At 50.0% G+C, this 12788-nt stretch overlaps 1 protein-coding gene across 7 annotated transcripts in view; it reads left to right on the forward strand.

Annotated features, from left to right (window-relative positions):
- The window catches only part of ABCC9 (ATP binding cassette subfamily C member 9), a 199141-nt gene that overhangs the window by 145851 nt on the left and 40502 nt on the right, over positions 1 to 12788 (forward strand). For 5 of the 7 annotated variants that reach the window (XM_088454786.1, XM_088454784.1, XM_088454783.1 and 2 more), the window contains 3 exons: positions 4533 to 4571; positions 7061 to 7162; positions 10848 to 10932. In XM_088454786.1, coding sequence (XP_088310912.1) covers positions 4533 to 4571; positions 7061 to 7162; positions 10848 to 10932 — 226 coding nt within the window. The remainder of the gene's footprint in view (positions 1 to 4532; positions 4572 to 7060; positions 7163 to 10847; positions 10933 to 12788) is intronic. The other 2 variants (XM_088454788.1, XM_088454787.1) reach the window with 1 other exon arrangement.

Raw genomic sequence — 12788 nt, forward strand, 5'->3', positions numbered from 1 at the left:
GGGTCATACACATATCACAGCCATATACGCATGTTTTAGGCTGTGCATATAGTATAATTAGAGGGGTATTCAATATGAAACGTAAACTTCGCTGTCTAAGTTAACGTTTCATATCGGAGTTTTTACCTGCGTTAAAGTATCGGGCGCGCGCCCGCTGATCCCCGTATTCAATATGAAATTAACGAAAACGGGAGTCTGCGAAGTTGGATTTGCGTAAAGTTACGAATTTTTCCTTAAAAAAATTGTAGGACCCCCCTAAAGTTGTAAAAACATGGGGGAACACTATGGGTACCCCCGTTTTAGCCTTTAAATGAAAGTCGGGGATTTAAATAGCCGCAGGTGTTTTTTCCCGACATTGAAGAAGTGATGCAGAAGTGCACTTAGGTTATTTGTTTTTTTAAGTGGTCCCATCAAATTTGGGGTACATGAAAATGGGTACTAGCATATTTTTAAGTCCCTAAAGTAAGTTTTTAAAAATTCTGCAATTGTGCACCTGCCGCTATAATTCAATTCTAGTATACACCTGCCGCTAATAATCTATTCTAGAATACACCTGCCGCTAATAATCTATTCTAGAATACATCTGCCGCTAATAATCTATTCTAGAATACACCTGCCGCTAATAATCTATTCTAGAATACACCTGCCGCATCCTTGCAGAATAGCCCTGAACCTATTTCCCTATTTTTAAACAATTTTTTCCCTTTTTTTTTTTTCACCCCAATTTTTAAATTAATTTTTTGGGGTGTCCCTATTTTTTTTAAACTTTTTTTGACACAGTTCTTTTTTAAATGTCATTCCCAGGGGTGTAGGATATTTGTATTAAGCCTGCACCCCTAAACCCCAATTCTGCACTTTTTTTCGACACCTCTTCAATGGTGAAAAGTTATCCCCGTTTTTTATCAAAGACTTTTCGAACCTGCGATAAGTCTTTTGAAATTGAATACGGTGTAAAAGTAAAACCTGCGATAATGACGTCATAGGTGCGATATTAACGCAAAAACGATGTTTTCGCTCCCATATTGAATACCCCTATTAGAATGTACAGAATTATGCGTTTTACCGGATGCGTTCCTGCGATTACTTTTATGTATTCTTAAACCATATAAGAGATAGGAGATGTAGGACCCCTGTAAGAGATAGGATATGTAGGACCCCTGTAAGAGATAGGAGATGTAGGACCCCTGTAAGAGATAGGATATGTAGGACCCCTGTAAGAGATAGGAGATGTAGGTCCCCTGTAAGAGGTAGGAGATGTAGGACCCCTGTAAGACATAGGAGATGTAGGTCCTGTGTAAGAGGTAGGAGATGTAGGACCTCTGTAAGAGGTAGGAGATGTAGGACCCCTGTAAGAGATAGGATATGTAGGACCCCTGTAAGAGATAGGATATGTAGGACCCCTGTAAGAGATAGGAGATGTAGGTCCCCTGTAAGAGGTAGGAGATGTAGGTCCCCTGTAAGAGGTAGGAGATGTAGGTCCTGTGTAAGAGGTAGGAGATGTAGGACCTCTGTAAGAGGTAGGAGATGTAGGTCCCCTGTAAAAGGTAGGAGATGTAGGTCCCCTGTAAGAGATAGGAGATGAAGGACCCCTGTAAGAGATAGGAGATGTAGGACCCCTGTAAGATATAGGTGATGTAGGACCCCTGTAAGAGATAGGAGATGTAGGACCCCTGTAAGAGAGAGGAGATGTAGGTCCCCTGTAAGAGATAGGAGATGTAGGACCCCTGTAAGAGAGAGGATATGTAGGACCCCTGTAAGAGATAGGAGATGTGATGTAGGACCCCTGTAAGAGATAGGAGATGTAGGACCCCTGTAAGAGATAGGAGATGTAGGACCCCTGTATGAGATAGGAGATGTAAGTCCCCTGTAAGAGAGAGGACATGTAGGACCCCTGTAAGAGAGAGGAGATGTAGGACCCCTGTAAGAGAGAGGAGATGTAGGACCCCTCTAAGAGAGAGGAGATGTAGGACCCCTGTAAGAGATAGGAGATGTAGGACCCCTGTAAGAGATAGGAGATGTAGGACCCCTGTAAGAGATAGGAGATGTAGGACCCCTGTAAGAGATAGGAGATGTAGGTCCCCTGTAAGACACAGGAGATGTAGGACCCCTGTAAGAGAGAGGATATGTAGGACCCCTGTAAGAGATAGGAGATGTAGGACCCCTGTAAGACATAGGAGATGTAGGACCCCTGTAAGACATAGGAGATGTAGGACCCCTGTAAGAGATAGGAGATGTAGGACCCCTGTAAGACATAGGAGATGTAGGACCCCTGTAAGAGATAGGAGAAGTAGGACCCCTGTAAGAGATAGGAGATGTAGGACCCCTGTAAGAGATAGGAGATGTAGGACTACTGTAAGAGATAGGAGATGTAGGACACCTGTAAGCGATAGGAGATGTAGGACCCCTGTAAGACATAGGAGATGTAGGACCCCTGTAAGAGAGATGAGATGTAGGACCCCTGTATGAGATAGGAGATGTAGGACCCCTGTAAGAGATAGGAGATGTAGGTCCGATGTAAGAGATAGGAGATGTAGGACCCCTGTAAGACATAGGAGATGTAGAACCCCTGTAAGAGATAGGAGATGTAGGTCCCCTGTAAGCGAAAGGAGATGTAGGTCCCCTGTAAGAGATAGGAGATGTAGGTCCCCTGTAAGAGATAGGAGATGTAGGACCCTGTAAGAGATAGGAGATGTAGGTCCCCTGTAAGAGATAGGAGATGTAGGACCCCTGTAAGAGATAGGAGATGTAGGTCCCCTGTAAGAGAGAGGACATGTAGGACCCCTGTAAGAGAGAGGACATGTAGGATCCCTGTAAGAGATAGGAGATGTAGGACTACTGTAAGAGATAGGAGATGTAGGACCCCTGTAAGAGATAGGAGATGTAGGACTAATGTAAGAGATAGGAGATGTAGGACCCCTGTAAGAGACAGGAGATGTAGGATCCCTGTAAGAGAGAGGACATGTAGGACCCCTGTAAGAGATAGGAGATGTAGGACCCCTTTATGAGATAGGAGATGTAAGTCCTCTGTAAGAGAGAGGACATGTAGGACCCCTGTAAGAGATAGGAGATGTATGACCCCTGTAAGAGATAGGAGATGTAGGTCCCCTGTAAGAGACAGGAGATGTAGGACCCCTGTAAGAGAGAGGATATCTAGGACCCCTGTAAGAGAGAGGCTATGTAGGACCCATGTAAGAGATAGGAGATGTAGGACCCCTGTAAGAGATAGGAGATGTAGGACCCCAGTAAGAGAGAGGACATGTAGGACCCCTGTAAGAGATAGGAGATGTAGGACCCCTGTAAGAGAGAGGAGATGTAGGACCCGTGTAAGAGATAGGAGATGTAGGACCCCTGTAAGAGATAGGAGATGTAGGACCCCTGTAAGAGATAGGAGATGTAGGACCCCTGTAAGAGAGAGGAGATGTAGGACCCCTGTAAGAGATAGGAGATGTAGGACCCCTGTAAGACATAAGAGATGTAGGACCTCTGTAAGAGATAGGAGATGTAGGACCCCAGTAAGAGAGAGGACATGTAGGACCCCTGTAAGAGATAGGAGATGTAGGACCCCTGTAAGAGAGAGGAGATGTAGGACCCGTGTAAGAGAGAGGAGATGTAGGACCCCTGTATGAGATAGGAGATGTAGGACCCCTGTAAGACAAAGGAGATGTAGGACCCCTGTAAGAGATAGGAGATGCAGGACCCCTGTAAGAGAGAGGAGATGTAGGACCCCTGTAAGAGATAGGAGATGTAGGTCCCCTGTAAGAGAGAGGAGATCTAGGACCCATCCTATTAACATCAGAAAGCCACAACATTGTTGCAACAATGTAAAAAAAACAATAAACCGTCGCCCTGTCAGCCTTTTAGCCAGCAGTATAAGGGAGGGGACTGAGGGCCTGATTCAGAGCCGGACGATCTGACAGAGCGCTCGCTCTGAATCAGGGCCGGCCTTCTGGTTTTTTAGAGCGGCCTCCTGGCCGCCCGCATAGCTGTGGGTTACCACCCCCAGCTACAGTGAGCGGCCGGGAAGATGGTCGCGATGGTCAAGACCATCGCGAGCATCAGGCTTGCGACGAGACCCTTGTGGTAGGGTCTCGTTGCCGCAAGCCCCAGAGAGATTTCGGCTCTCACAGAGCCGAAAGCTCTCCCACTGACATCACTTGTAATGTCAGTGGGGCCGCTCCCAAACGGAGGCGTTCACATGGGAACGCCTCCGTTTGGGCAGCCACTCCCACGGCCCACCCACCAAAGGGGGCGTGCTGTCACTCAACATCGACAGCACGCCCCCTTCGGTACGAGACCCGGGGCGACGGAGTGCCCGTTGCTATCCGGGTCTCGCGCCTGCGCACGACGGAGCCGGCTACATCGTGCGCAAGCGCACTGGCCTACCATCGACCCGGTTGCGAGCGCACAGCGCTTGCGACCAGGTCTGAATCAGGCCCTAAGTACCTATCGTACCTTAATAGGCTGAATCCAAGCAAATCACTGCTTTACTGATATTTATCTGATTCTAAAAGCTCTTTTACCGTAACTTGCAGCGTGGGCGAATGTGACCCCTCCCATGACGCCGACAGAAGGTATTTCCTACAGTCTATGTCATCCTCGTAATACCTGCTTGATATCTGAGACTTTTCCTCTGTGATTCTCTAACATGTTAGTAAATCTGGATACGTCCAATCATTCCCACAATCCAGTGTCTCTGGTGTGTGCGGTAACTGTGGGTTCCATGTGTTTCTATTAATAATCCTGGGATCCGGGATCCAGTAATCGGATATTTTGTGGTACTCTCATTCCCTGCATCTCCCCCTTGTCAGCCTGCAAACAAAATCCCTGTGTCCTCATTTCCACTAAGTGTGATTCACCTCAGACCTTACAGGAACGCGTTTCGTTGTGTGTGAGATAATTATTAATATGTTTGATATACAGTAACACCAGTCTGGTCTCAGAGACAGTACATGCAGTTGCTGTGAGATTGTTCCTATGAAGCATATCCAAGGTTTGCGATGTCTGTGTGTGATATTTATATTAATACTTTATAACGTTACTGACTTTTCTCTGATTCAGAGATGAACGCAATGGTGATTACGTACGCAGAACAAGCGGTTGTTTACTATTGCGATCGCGTTGCTACCACGGACGCACATTGGAATATATCACACAGTGATTGACAGACTGTCAGCGTCTGGGGGTTTTGGTCAGAAAAACTCAGGTGTACCTGTCCGTTTAAACGCCATTACACGGGCGCGCGGAAATTAGCCACTGCGAGAGCATACGCAGCATGAGAGTCCTCTGCGTGAGAGGAGAGCTGCTGAGTCTGCGGCTGGTCAAACCTGCTGCAAAAGCAAGATGGCCGCCAGTGTGCATCGATGGTACTGATATTTACGCAGGTGTGCGTCGTCGTACGCTGGTAAGAAGGCAGCAGTGGGCATCTTTATACATTACCATATTTTCGAGCTGCATTGCATAGAAAAACGCAGCTGCAATCGCATTAACGTCCCTCTCTGAATCAGACCCTAAGTACAGCCCGTGGGAAGCGGCGTCACGTCTCCCGACCCGTCTGCAATCTGCTGTCTTGAAACGAGAGTAAAGTTTAGAACTCGATGCTGAGGCCGTGACTGTTCCCGCGCTGCCGATGTAAATACCTTTATCTAAATGTAATCGGAGCTGTGCGCATCTCTGCGCCCTGTCTGTAAGTTTAGTTTGATGCCCGCCATTAGTATCAGGCGTAATTACCCTTTCATTTTTTTATTGCATTTCTTCTGAATAAGAGAGTATTTCATGTGTATTTTTTGGGTTTGGTGCATATTTTGCGACCGACTAATTACCAGCTCATCATCTATACAATACCGATGGACATAGGGTCTTATAAATAAATGTCCGAGGCCCCCATCACATCCCATTCAAGGTGAGTATAATACAGAAATTTGTCTGTGCCATGTTGCTGGTGTCATGCCCACGGTGATGGTGGAGAGACTGGGCACACTGGGTACAGTTAGTGTTAGCTACGCTATCTGTGCCATGTCGCTGGTGTCATGCCCATGGTGATGGTTGGTGGAGTCTGGTCACACTGGGTACAGTTAGGGTTAGTTACGCTGTCTGTGCCATGTTGCTGGTGTCATGCCCACGGTGATGTTGGAGAAACTGGTCACACTGGGTACAGTTAGGGTTAGTTACGCTGTCTGTGCCATGTCGTTGGTGTCATGCCCACGGTGATGGTGGAGAGACTGGTCACACTGGGTACAGTTAGTGTTAGTTACGCTATTTGTGCCATGTTGCTGGTGTCATGCCCACGGTGATGGTGGAGAGACTGGTCACACTGGGTACAGTTAGTGTAAGTTACGTTGTCTGTGTCATGTTGCTGGTGTCATGCCCACGGTGATGGTAAAGAGACTGGGCACACTGGGTACAGTTAGTGTTAGTTACGCTATTTGTGCCATGTTGTGGGGTCATGCCCACGTTGATGGTGGAGAGCCTGGTCACACTGGGTACAGTTATGGTTAGTTATGCTGTCTGTGCCATGTTGCTGGTGTCATGCCCATGGTGATGGTGGAGAGACTGGTCACACTGGGTACAGTTAGGGTTAGTTACGTTGTCTGTGCCATGTTGCTGGTGTCATGCCTACGGTGATGGTGGAGAGACTGGGCACACTGGGTACAGTTAGTGTTAGTTACGCTATCTGTGCCATGTTGCTGGTGTCATGCCCGCGGTGATGGTGGAGAGACTGGGCACACTGGGTACAGTTAGTGTTAGTTACGCTGTCTGTGCCATGTCGCTGGTGTCATGCCCACGGTGATGGTGGAGAGACTGGTCACACTGGGTACAGTTAGTGTTAGCTACTCTATCTGCGCCATGTTGCTGGTGTCATGCCCACGGTGATGGTGGAGAGACTGGGCACACTGGGTACAGTTAGTGTTAGCTACGCTATCTATGCCATGTTGCTGGTGTCATGCCCATGGTGATGGTGGACACTGGGCACACTGGGTACAGTTAGAGTTAGCTACGCTGTCTGTGCCATGTTGCTGGCATTGGAGGGTCCCTGGCTCATTCTCACTGTTTTATATTACAGCAAGAACAGGAACTCCGTGGCATACGCAGGGCAGAAGCCGTGGCTGCTCAATGCCACCGTGGAGGAGAACATCACGTTCGGGAGTCCGTTCAACAAGCAAAGGTAGTAACCCGGAACCTCTGCAGACTGATCGCCTCATGTTATTATAAGGACAAGGAGTACCTATGTCTGCAAACCCAGCCTGCTGGGGCCAGATCACTGTTATCATATGTTGCTCCAAAAGTGTTTGCATGTAAAAAATACAAATATTCCTCCATATGCAGCTGTATTATATATCTCAGTATGTGGCAGTATGTACAGTACATGTGTGCCTCGTACACTACTAACCATCACCACTTTTACTTCCCCTAACTGGTGTGAGAACTAGGCTGTGTGATGGCGGGTTACCAGTGCGCTAGGTACTGTAGTTACTCGGTGGTGCAGGAGCGGTTGTCATTGGGTTCCCTCAGTGTAAATGGCAGGAAGCTCTGGGGTTCGGTGCCGGTGCTGTGACGCTCCCCTGCTCTCAGATACGCCTGTTAAGCCATGTTGTACCGTCACCTTGGCGCTGGTAAGCGTGTTGTGCTTTATGGGGAAAGTGACCGCTATGGGTTAAGCTCTTGGCCCTGAATGTGAAAGCTGATCACGTGCGACAACTCGGTGCAAGAGATATGCTACAAAACAGACGCATTACAGCACGTCCCGCTATGCACATCCCGCAGTTCTGTCCACGCTCCCCCATTAGCACTTTGCCTGTGTGATGAGCCCCATTACAGCACGTCCCGCTATGCACATCCCGCAGTTATGCCCACGCTCCCCCCGTTAGCACTTTGCCTGTGTGTGATGAGCCCCATTACAGCACGTCCCGCTATGCACATCCCGCAGTTATGTCCACGCTCCCCCATTAGCACTTTGCCTGTGTGTGATGAGCCCCATTACAGCACGTCCCGCTATACACATCCCGCAGTTCTGTCCACGCTCCCCCCTTAGCACTTTGCCTGTGTGTGATGAGCCCCATTACAGCACGTCCCGCTATGCACATCCCACAGTTATGTCCACGCTCCCCCCTTAGCACTTTGCCTGTGTGTGATGAGCCCCATTACAGCACGTCCCGATATGCACATCCCGCAGTTATGTCCACGCTCCCCCCTTAGCATTTTGCCTGTGTGTGATGAGCCCCATTACAGCACGTCCCGCTATACACATCCCGCAGTTCTGTCCATGCTCCCCCCTTAGCACTTTGCCTGTGTGTGATGAGCCCCATTACAGCGCGTCCCGCTATGCACATCCCGCAGTTCTGTCCACGCTCCCCCCTTAGCACTTTGCCTGTGTGTAATGAGCCCCATTACAGCACGTCCCGCTATACACATCACGCAGTTCTGTCAACGCTCCCCCCTTAGCACTTTGCCTGTGTGTGATGAGCCCCATTACAGCACGTCCCGCTATGCACATCCCGCAGTTATGTACACGCTCCCCCATTAGCACTTTGCCTGTGTGTGATGAGCCCCATTACAGCACGTCCCGCTATGCACATCCCGCAGTTATGTACATGCTCCCCCCTTAGCACTTTGCCTGTGTGTGATGAGCCCCATTACAGCACGTCCCGCTATGCACATCCCGCAGTTATGTACATGCTCCCCCCTTAGCACTTTGCCTGTGTGTGATGAGCCCCATTACAGCGCGTCCCGCTATGCACATCCCGCAGTTCTGTCCACGCTCCCCCCTTAGCACTTTGCCTGTGTGTCATGAGCCCCATTACAGCACGTCCCGCTATACACATCCCGCAGTTCTGTCCACGCTCCCCCCTTAGCACTTTGCCTGTGTGTGATGAGCCCCATTACAGCACGTCCTGCTATGCACATCCTGCAGTTCTGTCCACGCTCCCCCCTTAGCACTTTGCCTGTGTGTGATGATCCCCATTACAGCACGTCCCGCTATGCACATCCCGCAGTTATGTACACGCTCCCCCATTAGCACTTTGCCTGTGTGTGATGAGCCCCATTACAGCACGTCCCGCTATGCACATCCCGCAGTTCTGTCCACGCTCCCCCCTTAGCACTTTGCCTGTGTGTGATGAGCCCCATTACAGCACGTCCCGCTATGCACATCCTGCAGTTCTGTCCACGCTCCCCCATTAGCACTTTGCCTGTGTGTGATGAGCCCCATTACAGCGCGTCCCGCTATACACATCCCGCAGTTATGTACACGCTCCCCCATTAGCACTTTGCCTGTGTGTGATGAGCCCCATTACAGCACGTCCCGCTATGCACATCCCGCAGTTCTGTCCACGCTCCCCCCTTAGCACTTTGCCTGTGTGTGATGAGCCCCATTACAGCACGTCCCGCTATACACATCCCGCAGTTCTGTCCACGCTCCCCCCTTAGCACTTTGCCTGTGTGTGATGAGCCCCATTACAGCACGTCCCGCTATGCACATCCTGCAGTTATGCCCACGCTCCCCCCCTTAGCACTTTGCCTGTGTGTGATGAGCCCCATTACAGCACGTCCCGCTATGCACATCCCGCAGTTATGTACACGCTCCCCCATTAGCACTTTGCCTGTGTGTGATGAGCCCCATTACAGCACATCCCGCTATGCTCATCCTGCAGTTCTGTCCACGCTCCCCCATTAGCACTTTGCCTGTGTGTGATGAGCCCCATTACAGCGCGTCCCGCTATACACATCCCGCAGTTATGTACACGCTCCCCCATTAGCACTTTGCCTGTGTGATGAGCCCCATTACAGCACGTCCCGCTATGCACATCCCGCAGTTCTGTCCACGCTCCCCCCTTAGCACTTTGCCTGTGTGTGATGAGCCCCATTACAGCTCAGTTCCATCATTTCATCATAAATGCAGATGTGTTAGAGATATGTAAAGTCAGTTCTCTCAGCATGTGCAGTGCAAAAAGACGCACGTTCTACTCCATGAACAGGCGCACCTTCAACTCTTAGCGCCAAAGTGTCATCTTACAGCCAGACAAAATGCAACTCTTTCACTTTAGTGACGCTATGTACCTAATTGTACAAGGCTGTTGCTGTATGCGTAATGAAACTAGCGGTTTAGAATGTTATAACGGTGGCAACTAAAGGGGCTCAGGGGCCCATTTATCAATCACGAGGACCCAGAGATTGGAGCAATAAGATCTTATTGGTGGATACATTGTTGCAGTCAGATCTTATTGATCAATAAATTGTTGCATTCAGATCTTATTGGTGAATATATTGTTGCAATCAAATCTTATTGGTGGATATATTGTTGCAATCAGATCTTATTGGTGCATACATTGTTACAATCAGATTGGAGCAGAGGATCTTAAGGGGCCAATCCATTGGGCGACTTGAAAAACTGAAAGACTAGCGTACAGTCCTTCAGGTCGCCTAGGTGCGGTGCCTGCACTGAACGGCGTTCACTGAACGCCATTTAGTGCAGGAGACCGACCCCCTATCTGGGAACATGTGGAATCTGACGATCATCGTCAGGTTGACCAGCATGTTCCACAGATAGTCGGCGTCGGCAAGGACCCAGCGTGCACGCGCATCGCAGGTCCTTGCCGGCTATCCATTAGATGACTTTCTGAACGATGCGTCCAAAACCTCCTGGTTTTGGTCGGATGGGTCGGATGGTTCAAAAAGTCGTCTAATGGATAGGCCCCTTTACTGTTGTATACATGCAGTGTATGCAGACAATGGAGTGACATAGAATAAGGACATATCTGTCATGTATCATGTATGTAAGTACAGACTCCCTCCTTATAATGTGATTACTTTGCACTTTTTGCATCGTCTGTGTTGCTCCTCTTATTGCGCAGGTATAAAGCCGTCACCGATGCTTGTTCACTGCAGCCGGATATTGACCTGTTGCCGTTTGGAGATCAAACAGAAATTGGAGAAAGGGTAAAATGAAGAACTACTATAATAGCAGCGTATACACCAGGGGTGGGGAACCTTGTTTCTGCCGAGGGCCATTTTGATATATATAACATTATTTGCGGGCCCAGTGCAGGCCACGCCCCCTCCACATGATGTCACACGGGAGCGTGGCCACAATCCCCGGTGATTACAGCACTGCCTGGAGCATCCTGAGGATGCTCCGGGGAGCTGTAAGGGCACCGGTGTGACCATCTGAAGCGTCCTAAGGATGCTCCAGGTGACACTGCTGCATAGATTCTAGGCACCCTGCTAGCCAGATGAGGCTAGCAGAAGAAAGCTCCGAGGGCCAGACCAAATGATTCCGAGGGCCTGATATGGCCCCTGGGCAGGAGGTTCCCCATCCCTGGTATAGAGAATGGGGATCACTGCTCCCAGCAGCCTCCTGCTGAGCGTTACATCGCGACTGCTCAGACCATGGCTGAAGAATCTCCCTGTGACATATATTCTGACACAACCAGAATAATTCCCCTGGACATGTTTTATTTTTACACATGGACAGTTTGTAACACTTGTATAACTGCGTAGTACGGGGGGTGTCACTCGCTATTGGCCCCAAAGCAAGTCTGTGTCACATCTCACTAAATTATATCAATGACTTCAAAAGTTACAAGAAAAACTTTGGGGCCAATAGCGAGTGAAACCCCCGGTGCGATTTATGCTCCCAGCCGGCCGTGAAATCTCTGCGTCTCTCTGTCTGTAAATGTTTATGAGCCGCTGTCAGATTTTCCAGCAAATTCACTGCACATCCTGAAATATTGTTCTCCATAAGCTGGGAAAACGTTATCTGTGTGCGCACAGGGGCTAAAAATACGCCTGGTGTCTGCATTCCCCTGCGCCCAGGGAAGAATGGTAAATTGAAGTGTACCAATTGTTTTGATGCTAAAAGCAGGCGCAGCATCAGACCTCTGTCTGTGGTGTGGGGAGTCTGTGGGGGGAGTCTGTGGGGGGAGTCTGTGTGGGGGAATCTGTGTGGGGAGTCTGAGAGGAGTCTGCGTGGGGGAGTCTGCGTGGAGGAGTCTGCGTGGAGGAGTCTGCGTGGAGGAGTCTGTGTGGAGGAGTCTGTGTGAGGGGAGTCTGTGTGAGGGGAGTCTGTGTGAGGGGAGTCTTTGTGGGGAGTCTGAGAGGAGTCTGCGTGGAGGAGTCTGCGTGGAGGAGTCTGCGTGGAGGCGTCTGCGTGGAGGAGTCTGTGTGGAGGAGTCTGTGTGGGAGGAGTCTGTGGGAGGAGTCTGTGGGAGGAGTCTGTGGGGAGGATCTGTGTGGGAAGTCTGTGTGGGAAGTCTGTGTGAGGAGTCTGTGTGGGGGAGTCTGTGTGGGGGAGTCTGTGTGAGGGGAGTGTGTGTGGAGGAGTGTGTGTGGAGGAGTGTGTGTGGAGGAGTGTGTGTGGAGGAGTCTGTGTGAGGAGTCTGTGAGGGGGACTCTGTGAGGGGGACTCTGTGTGGGGGAGTCTGTGTGAGAGGAGTCTGTGAGAGGAGTCTGTATGAGGAGTCTGTGTGAGGAGACTGTGAGGAGGACTCTGTGTGGGGGAGTCTGTGTGGAGGAGTCTGTGTGAGGAGTCTGTGTGAGGAGTCTGTGTGAGGAGTCTGTGGGGGAGTCTGTGTGGGGGAGTCTGTGTGGGGGAGTCTGTGTGAGGAGTCTGTGTGGGGGTGTCTGTGTGAGGAGTCTGTGTGAGGGGAGTCTGTGTGAGGGGAGTCTGTGTGGAGGAGTGTGTGTGGAGGAGTCTGTGAGGGGGACTCTGTGAGGGGGACTCTGTGTGGGGGAGTCTGTGTGAGAGGAGTCTGTGAGAGGAGTCTGTGTGAGGAGTCTGCGTGAGGAGTCTGTGA

Source organism: Taudactylus pleione, unplaced genomic scaffold (assembly GCF_031769625.1).
Source record: "Taudactylus pleione unplaced genomic scaffold, aTauple2 ptg000632l, whole genome shotgun sequence".
In the NCBI taxonomy this organism is placed as follows: Eukaryota; Metazoa; Chordata; class Amphibia; order Anura; family Myobatrachidae; genus Taudactylus; species Taudactylus pleione.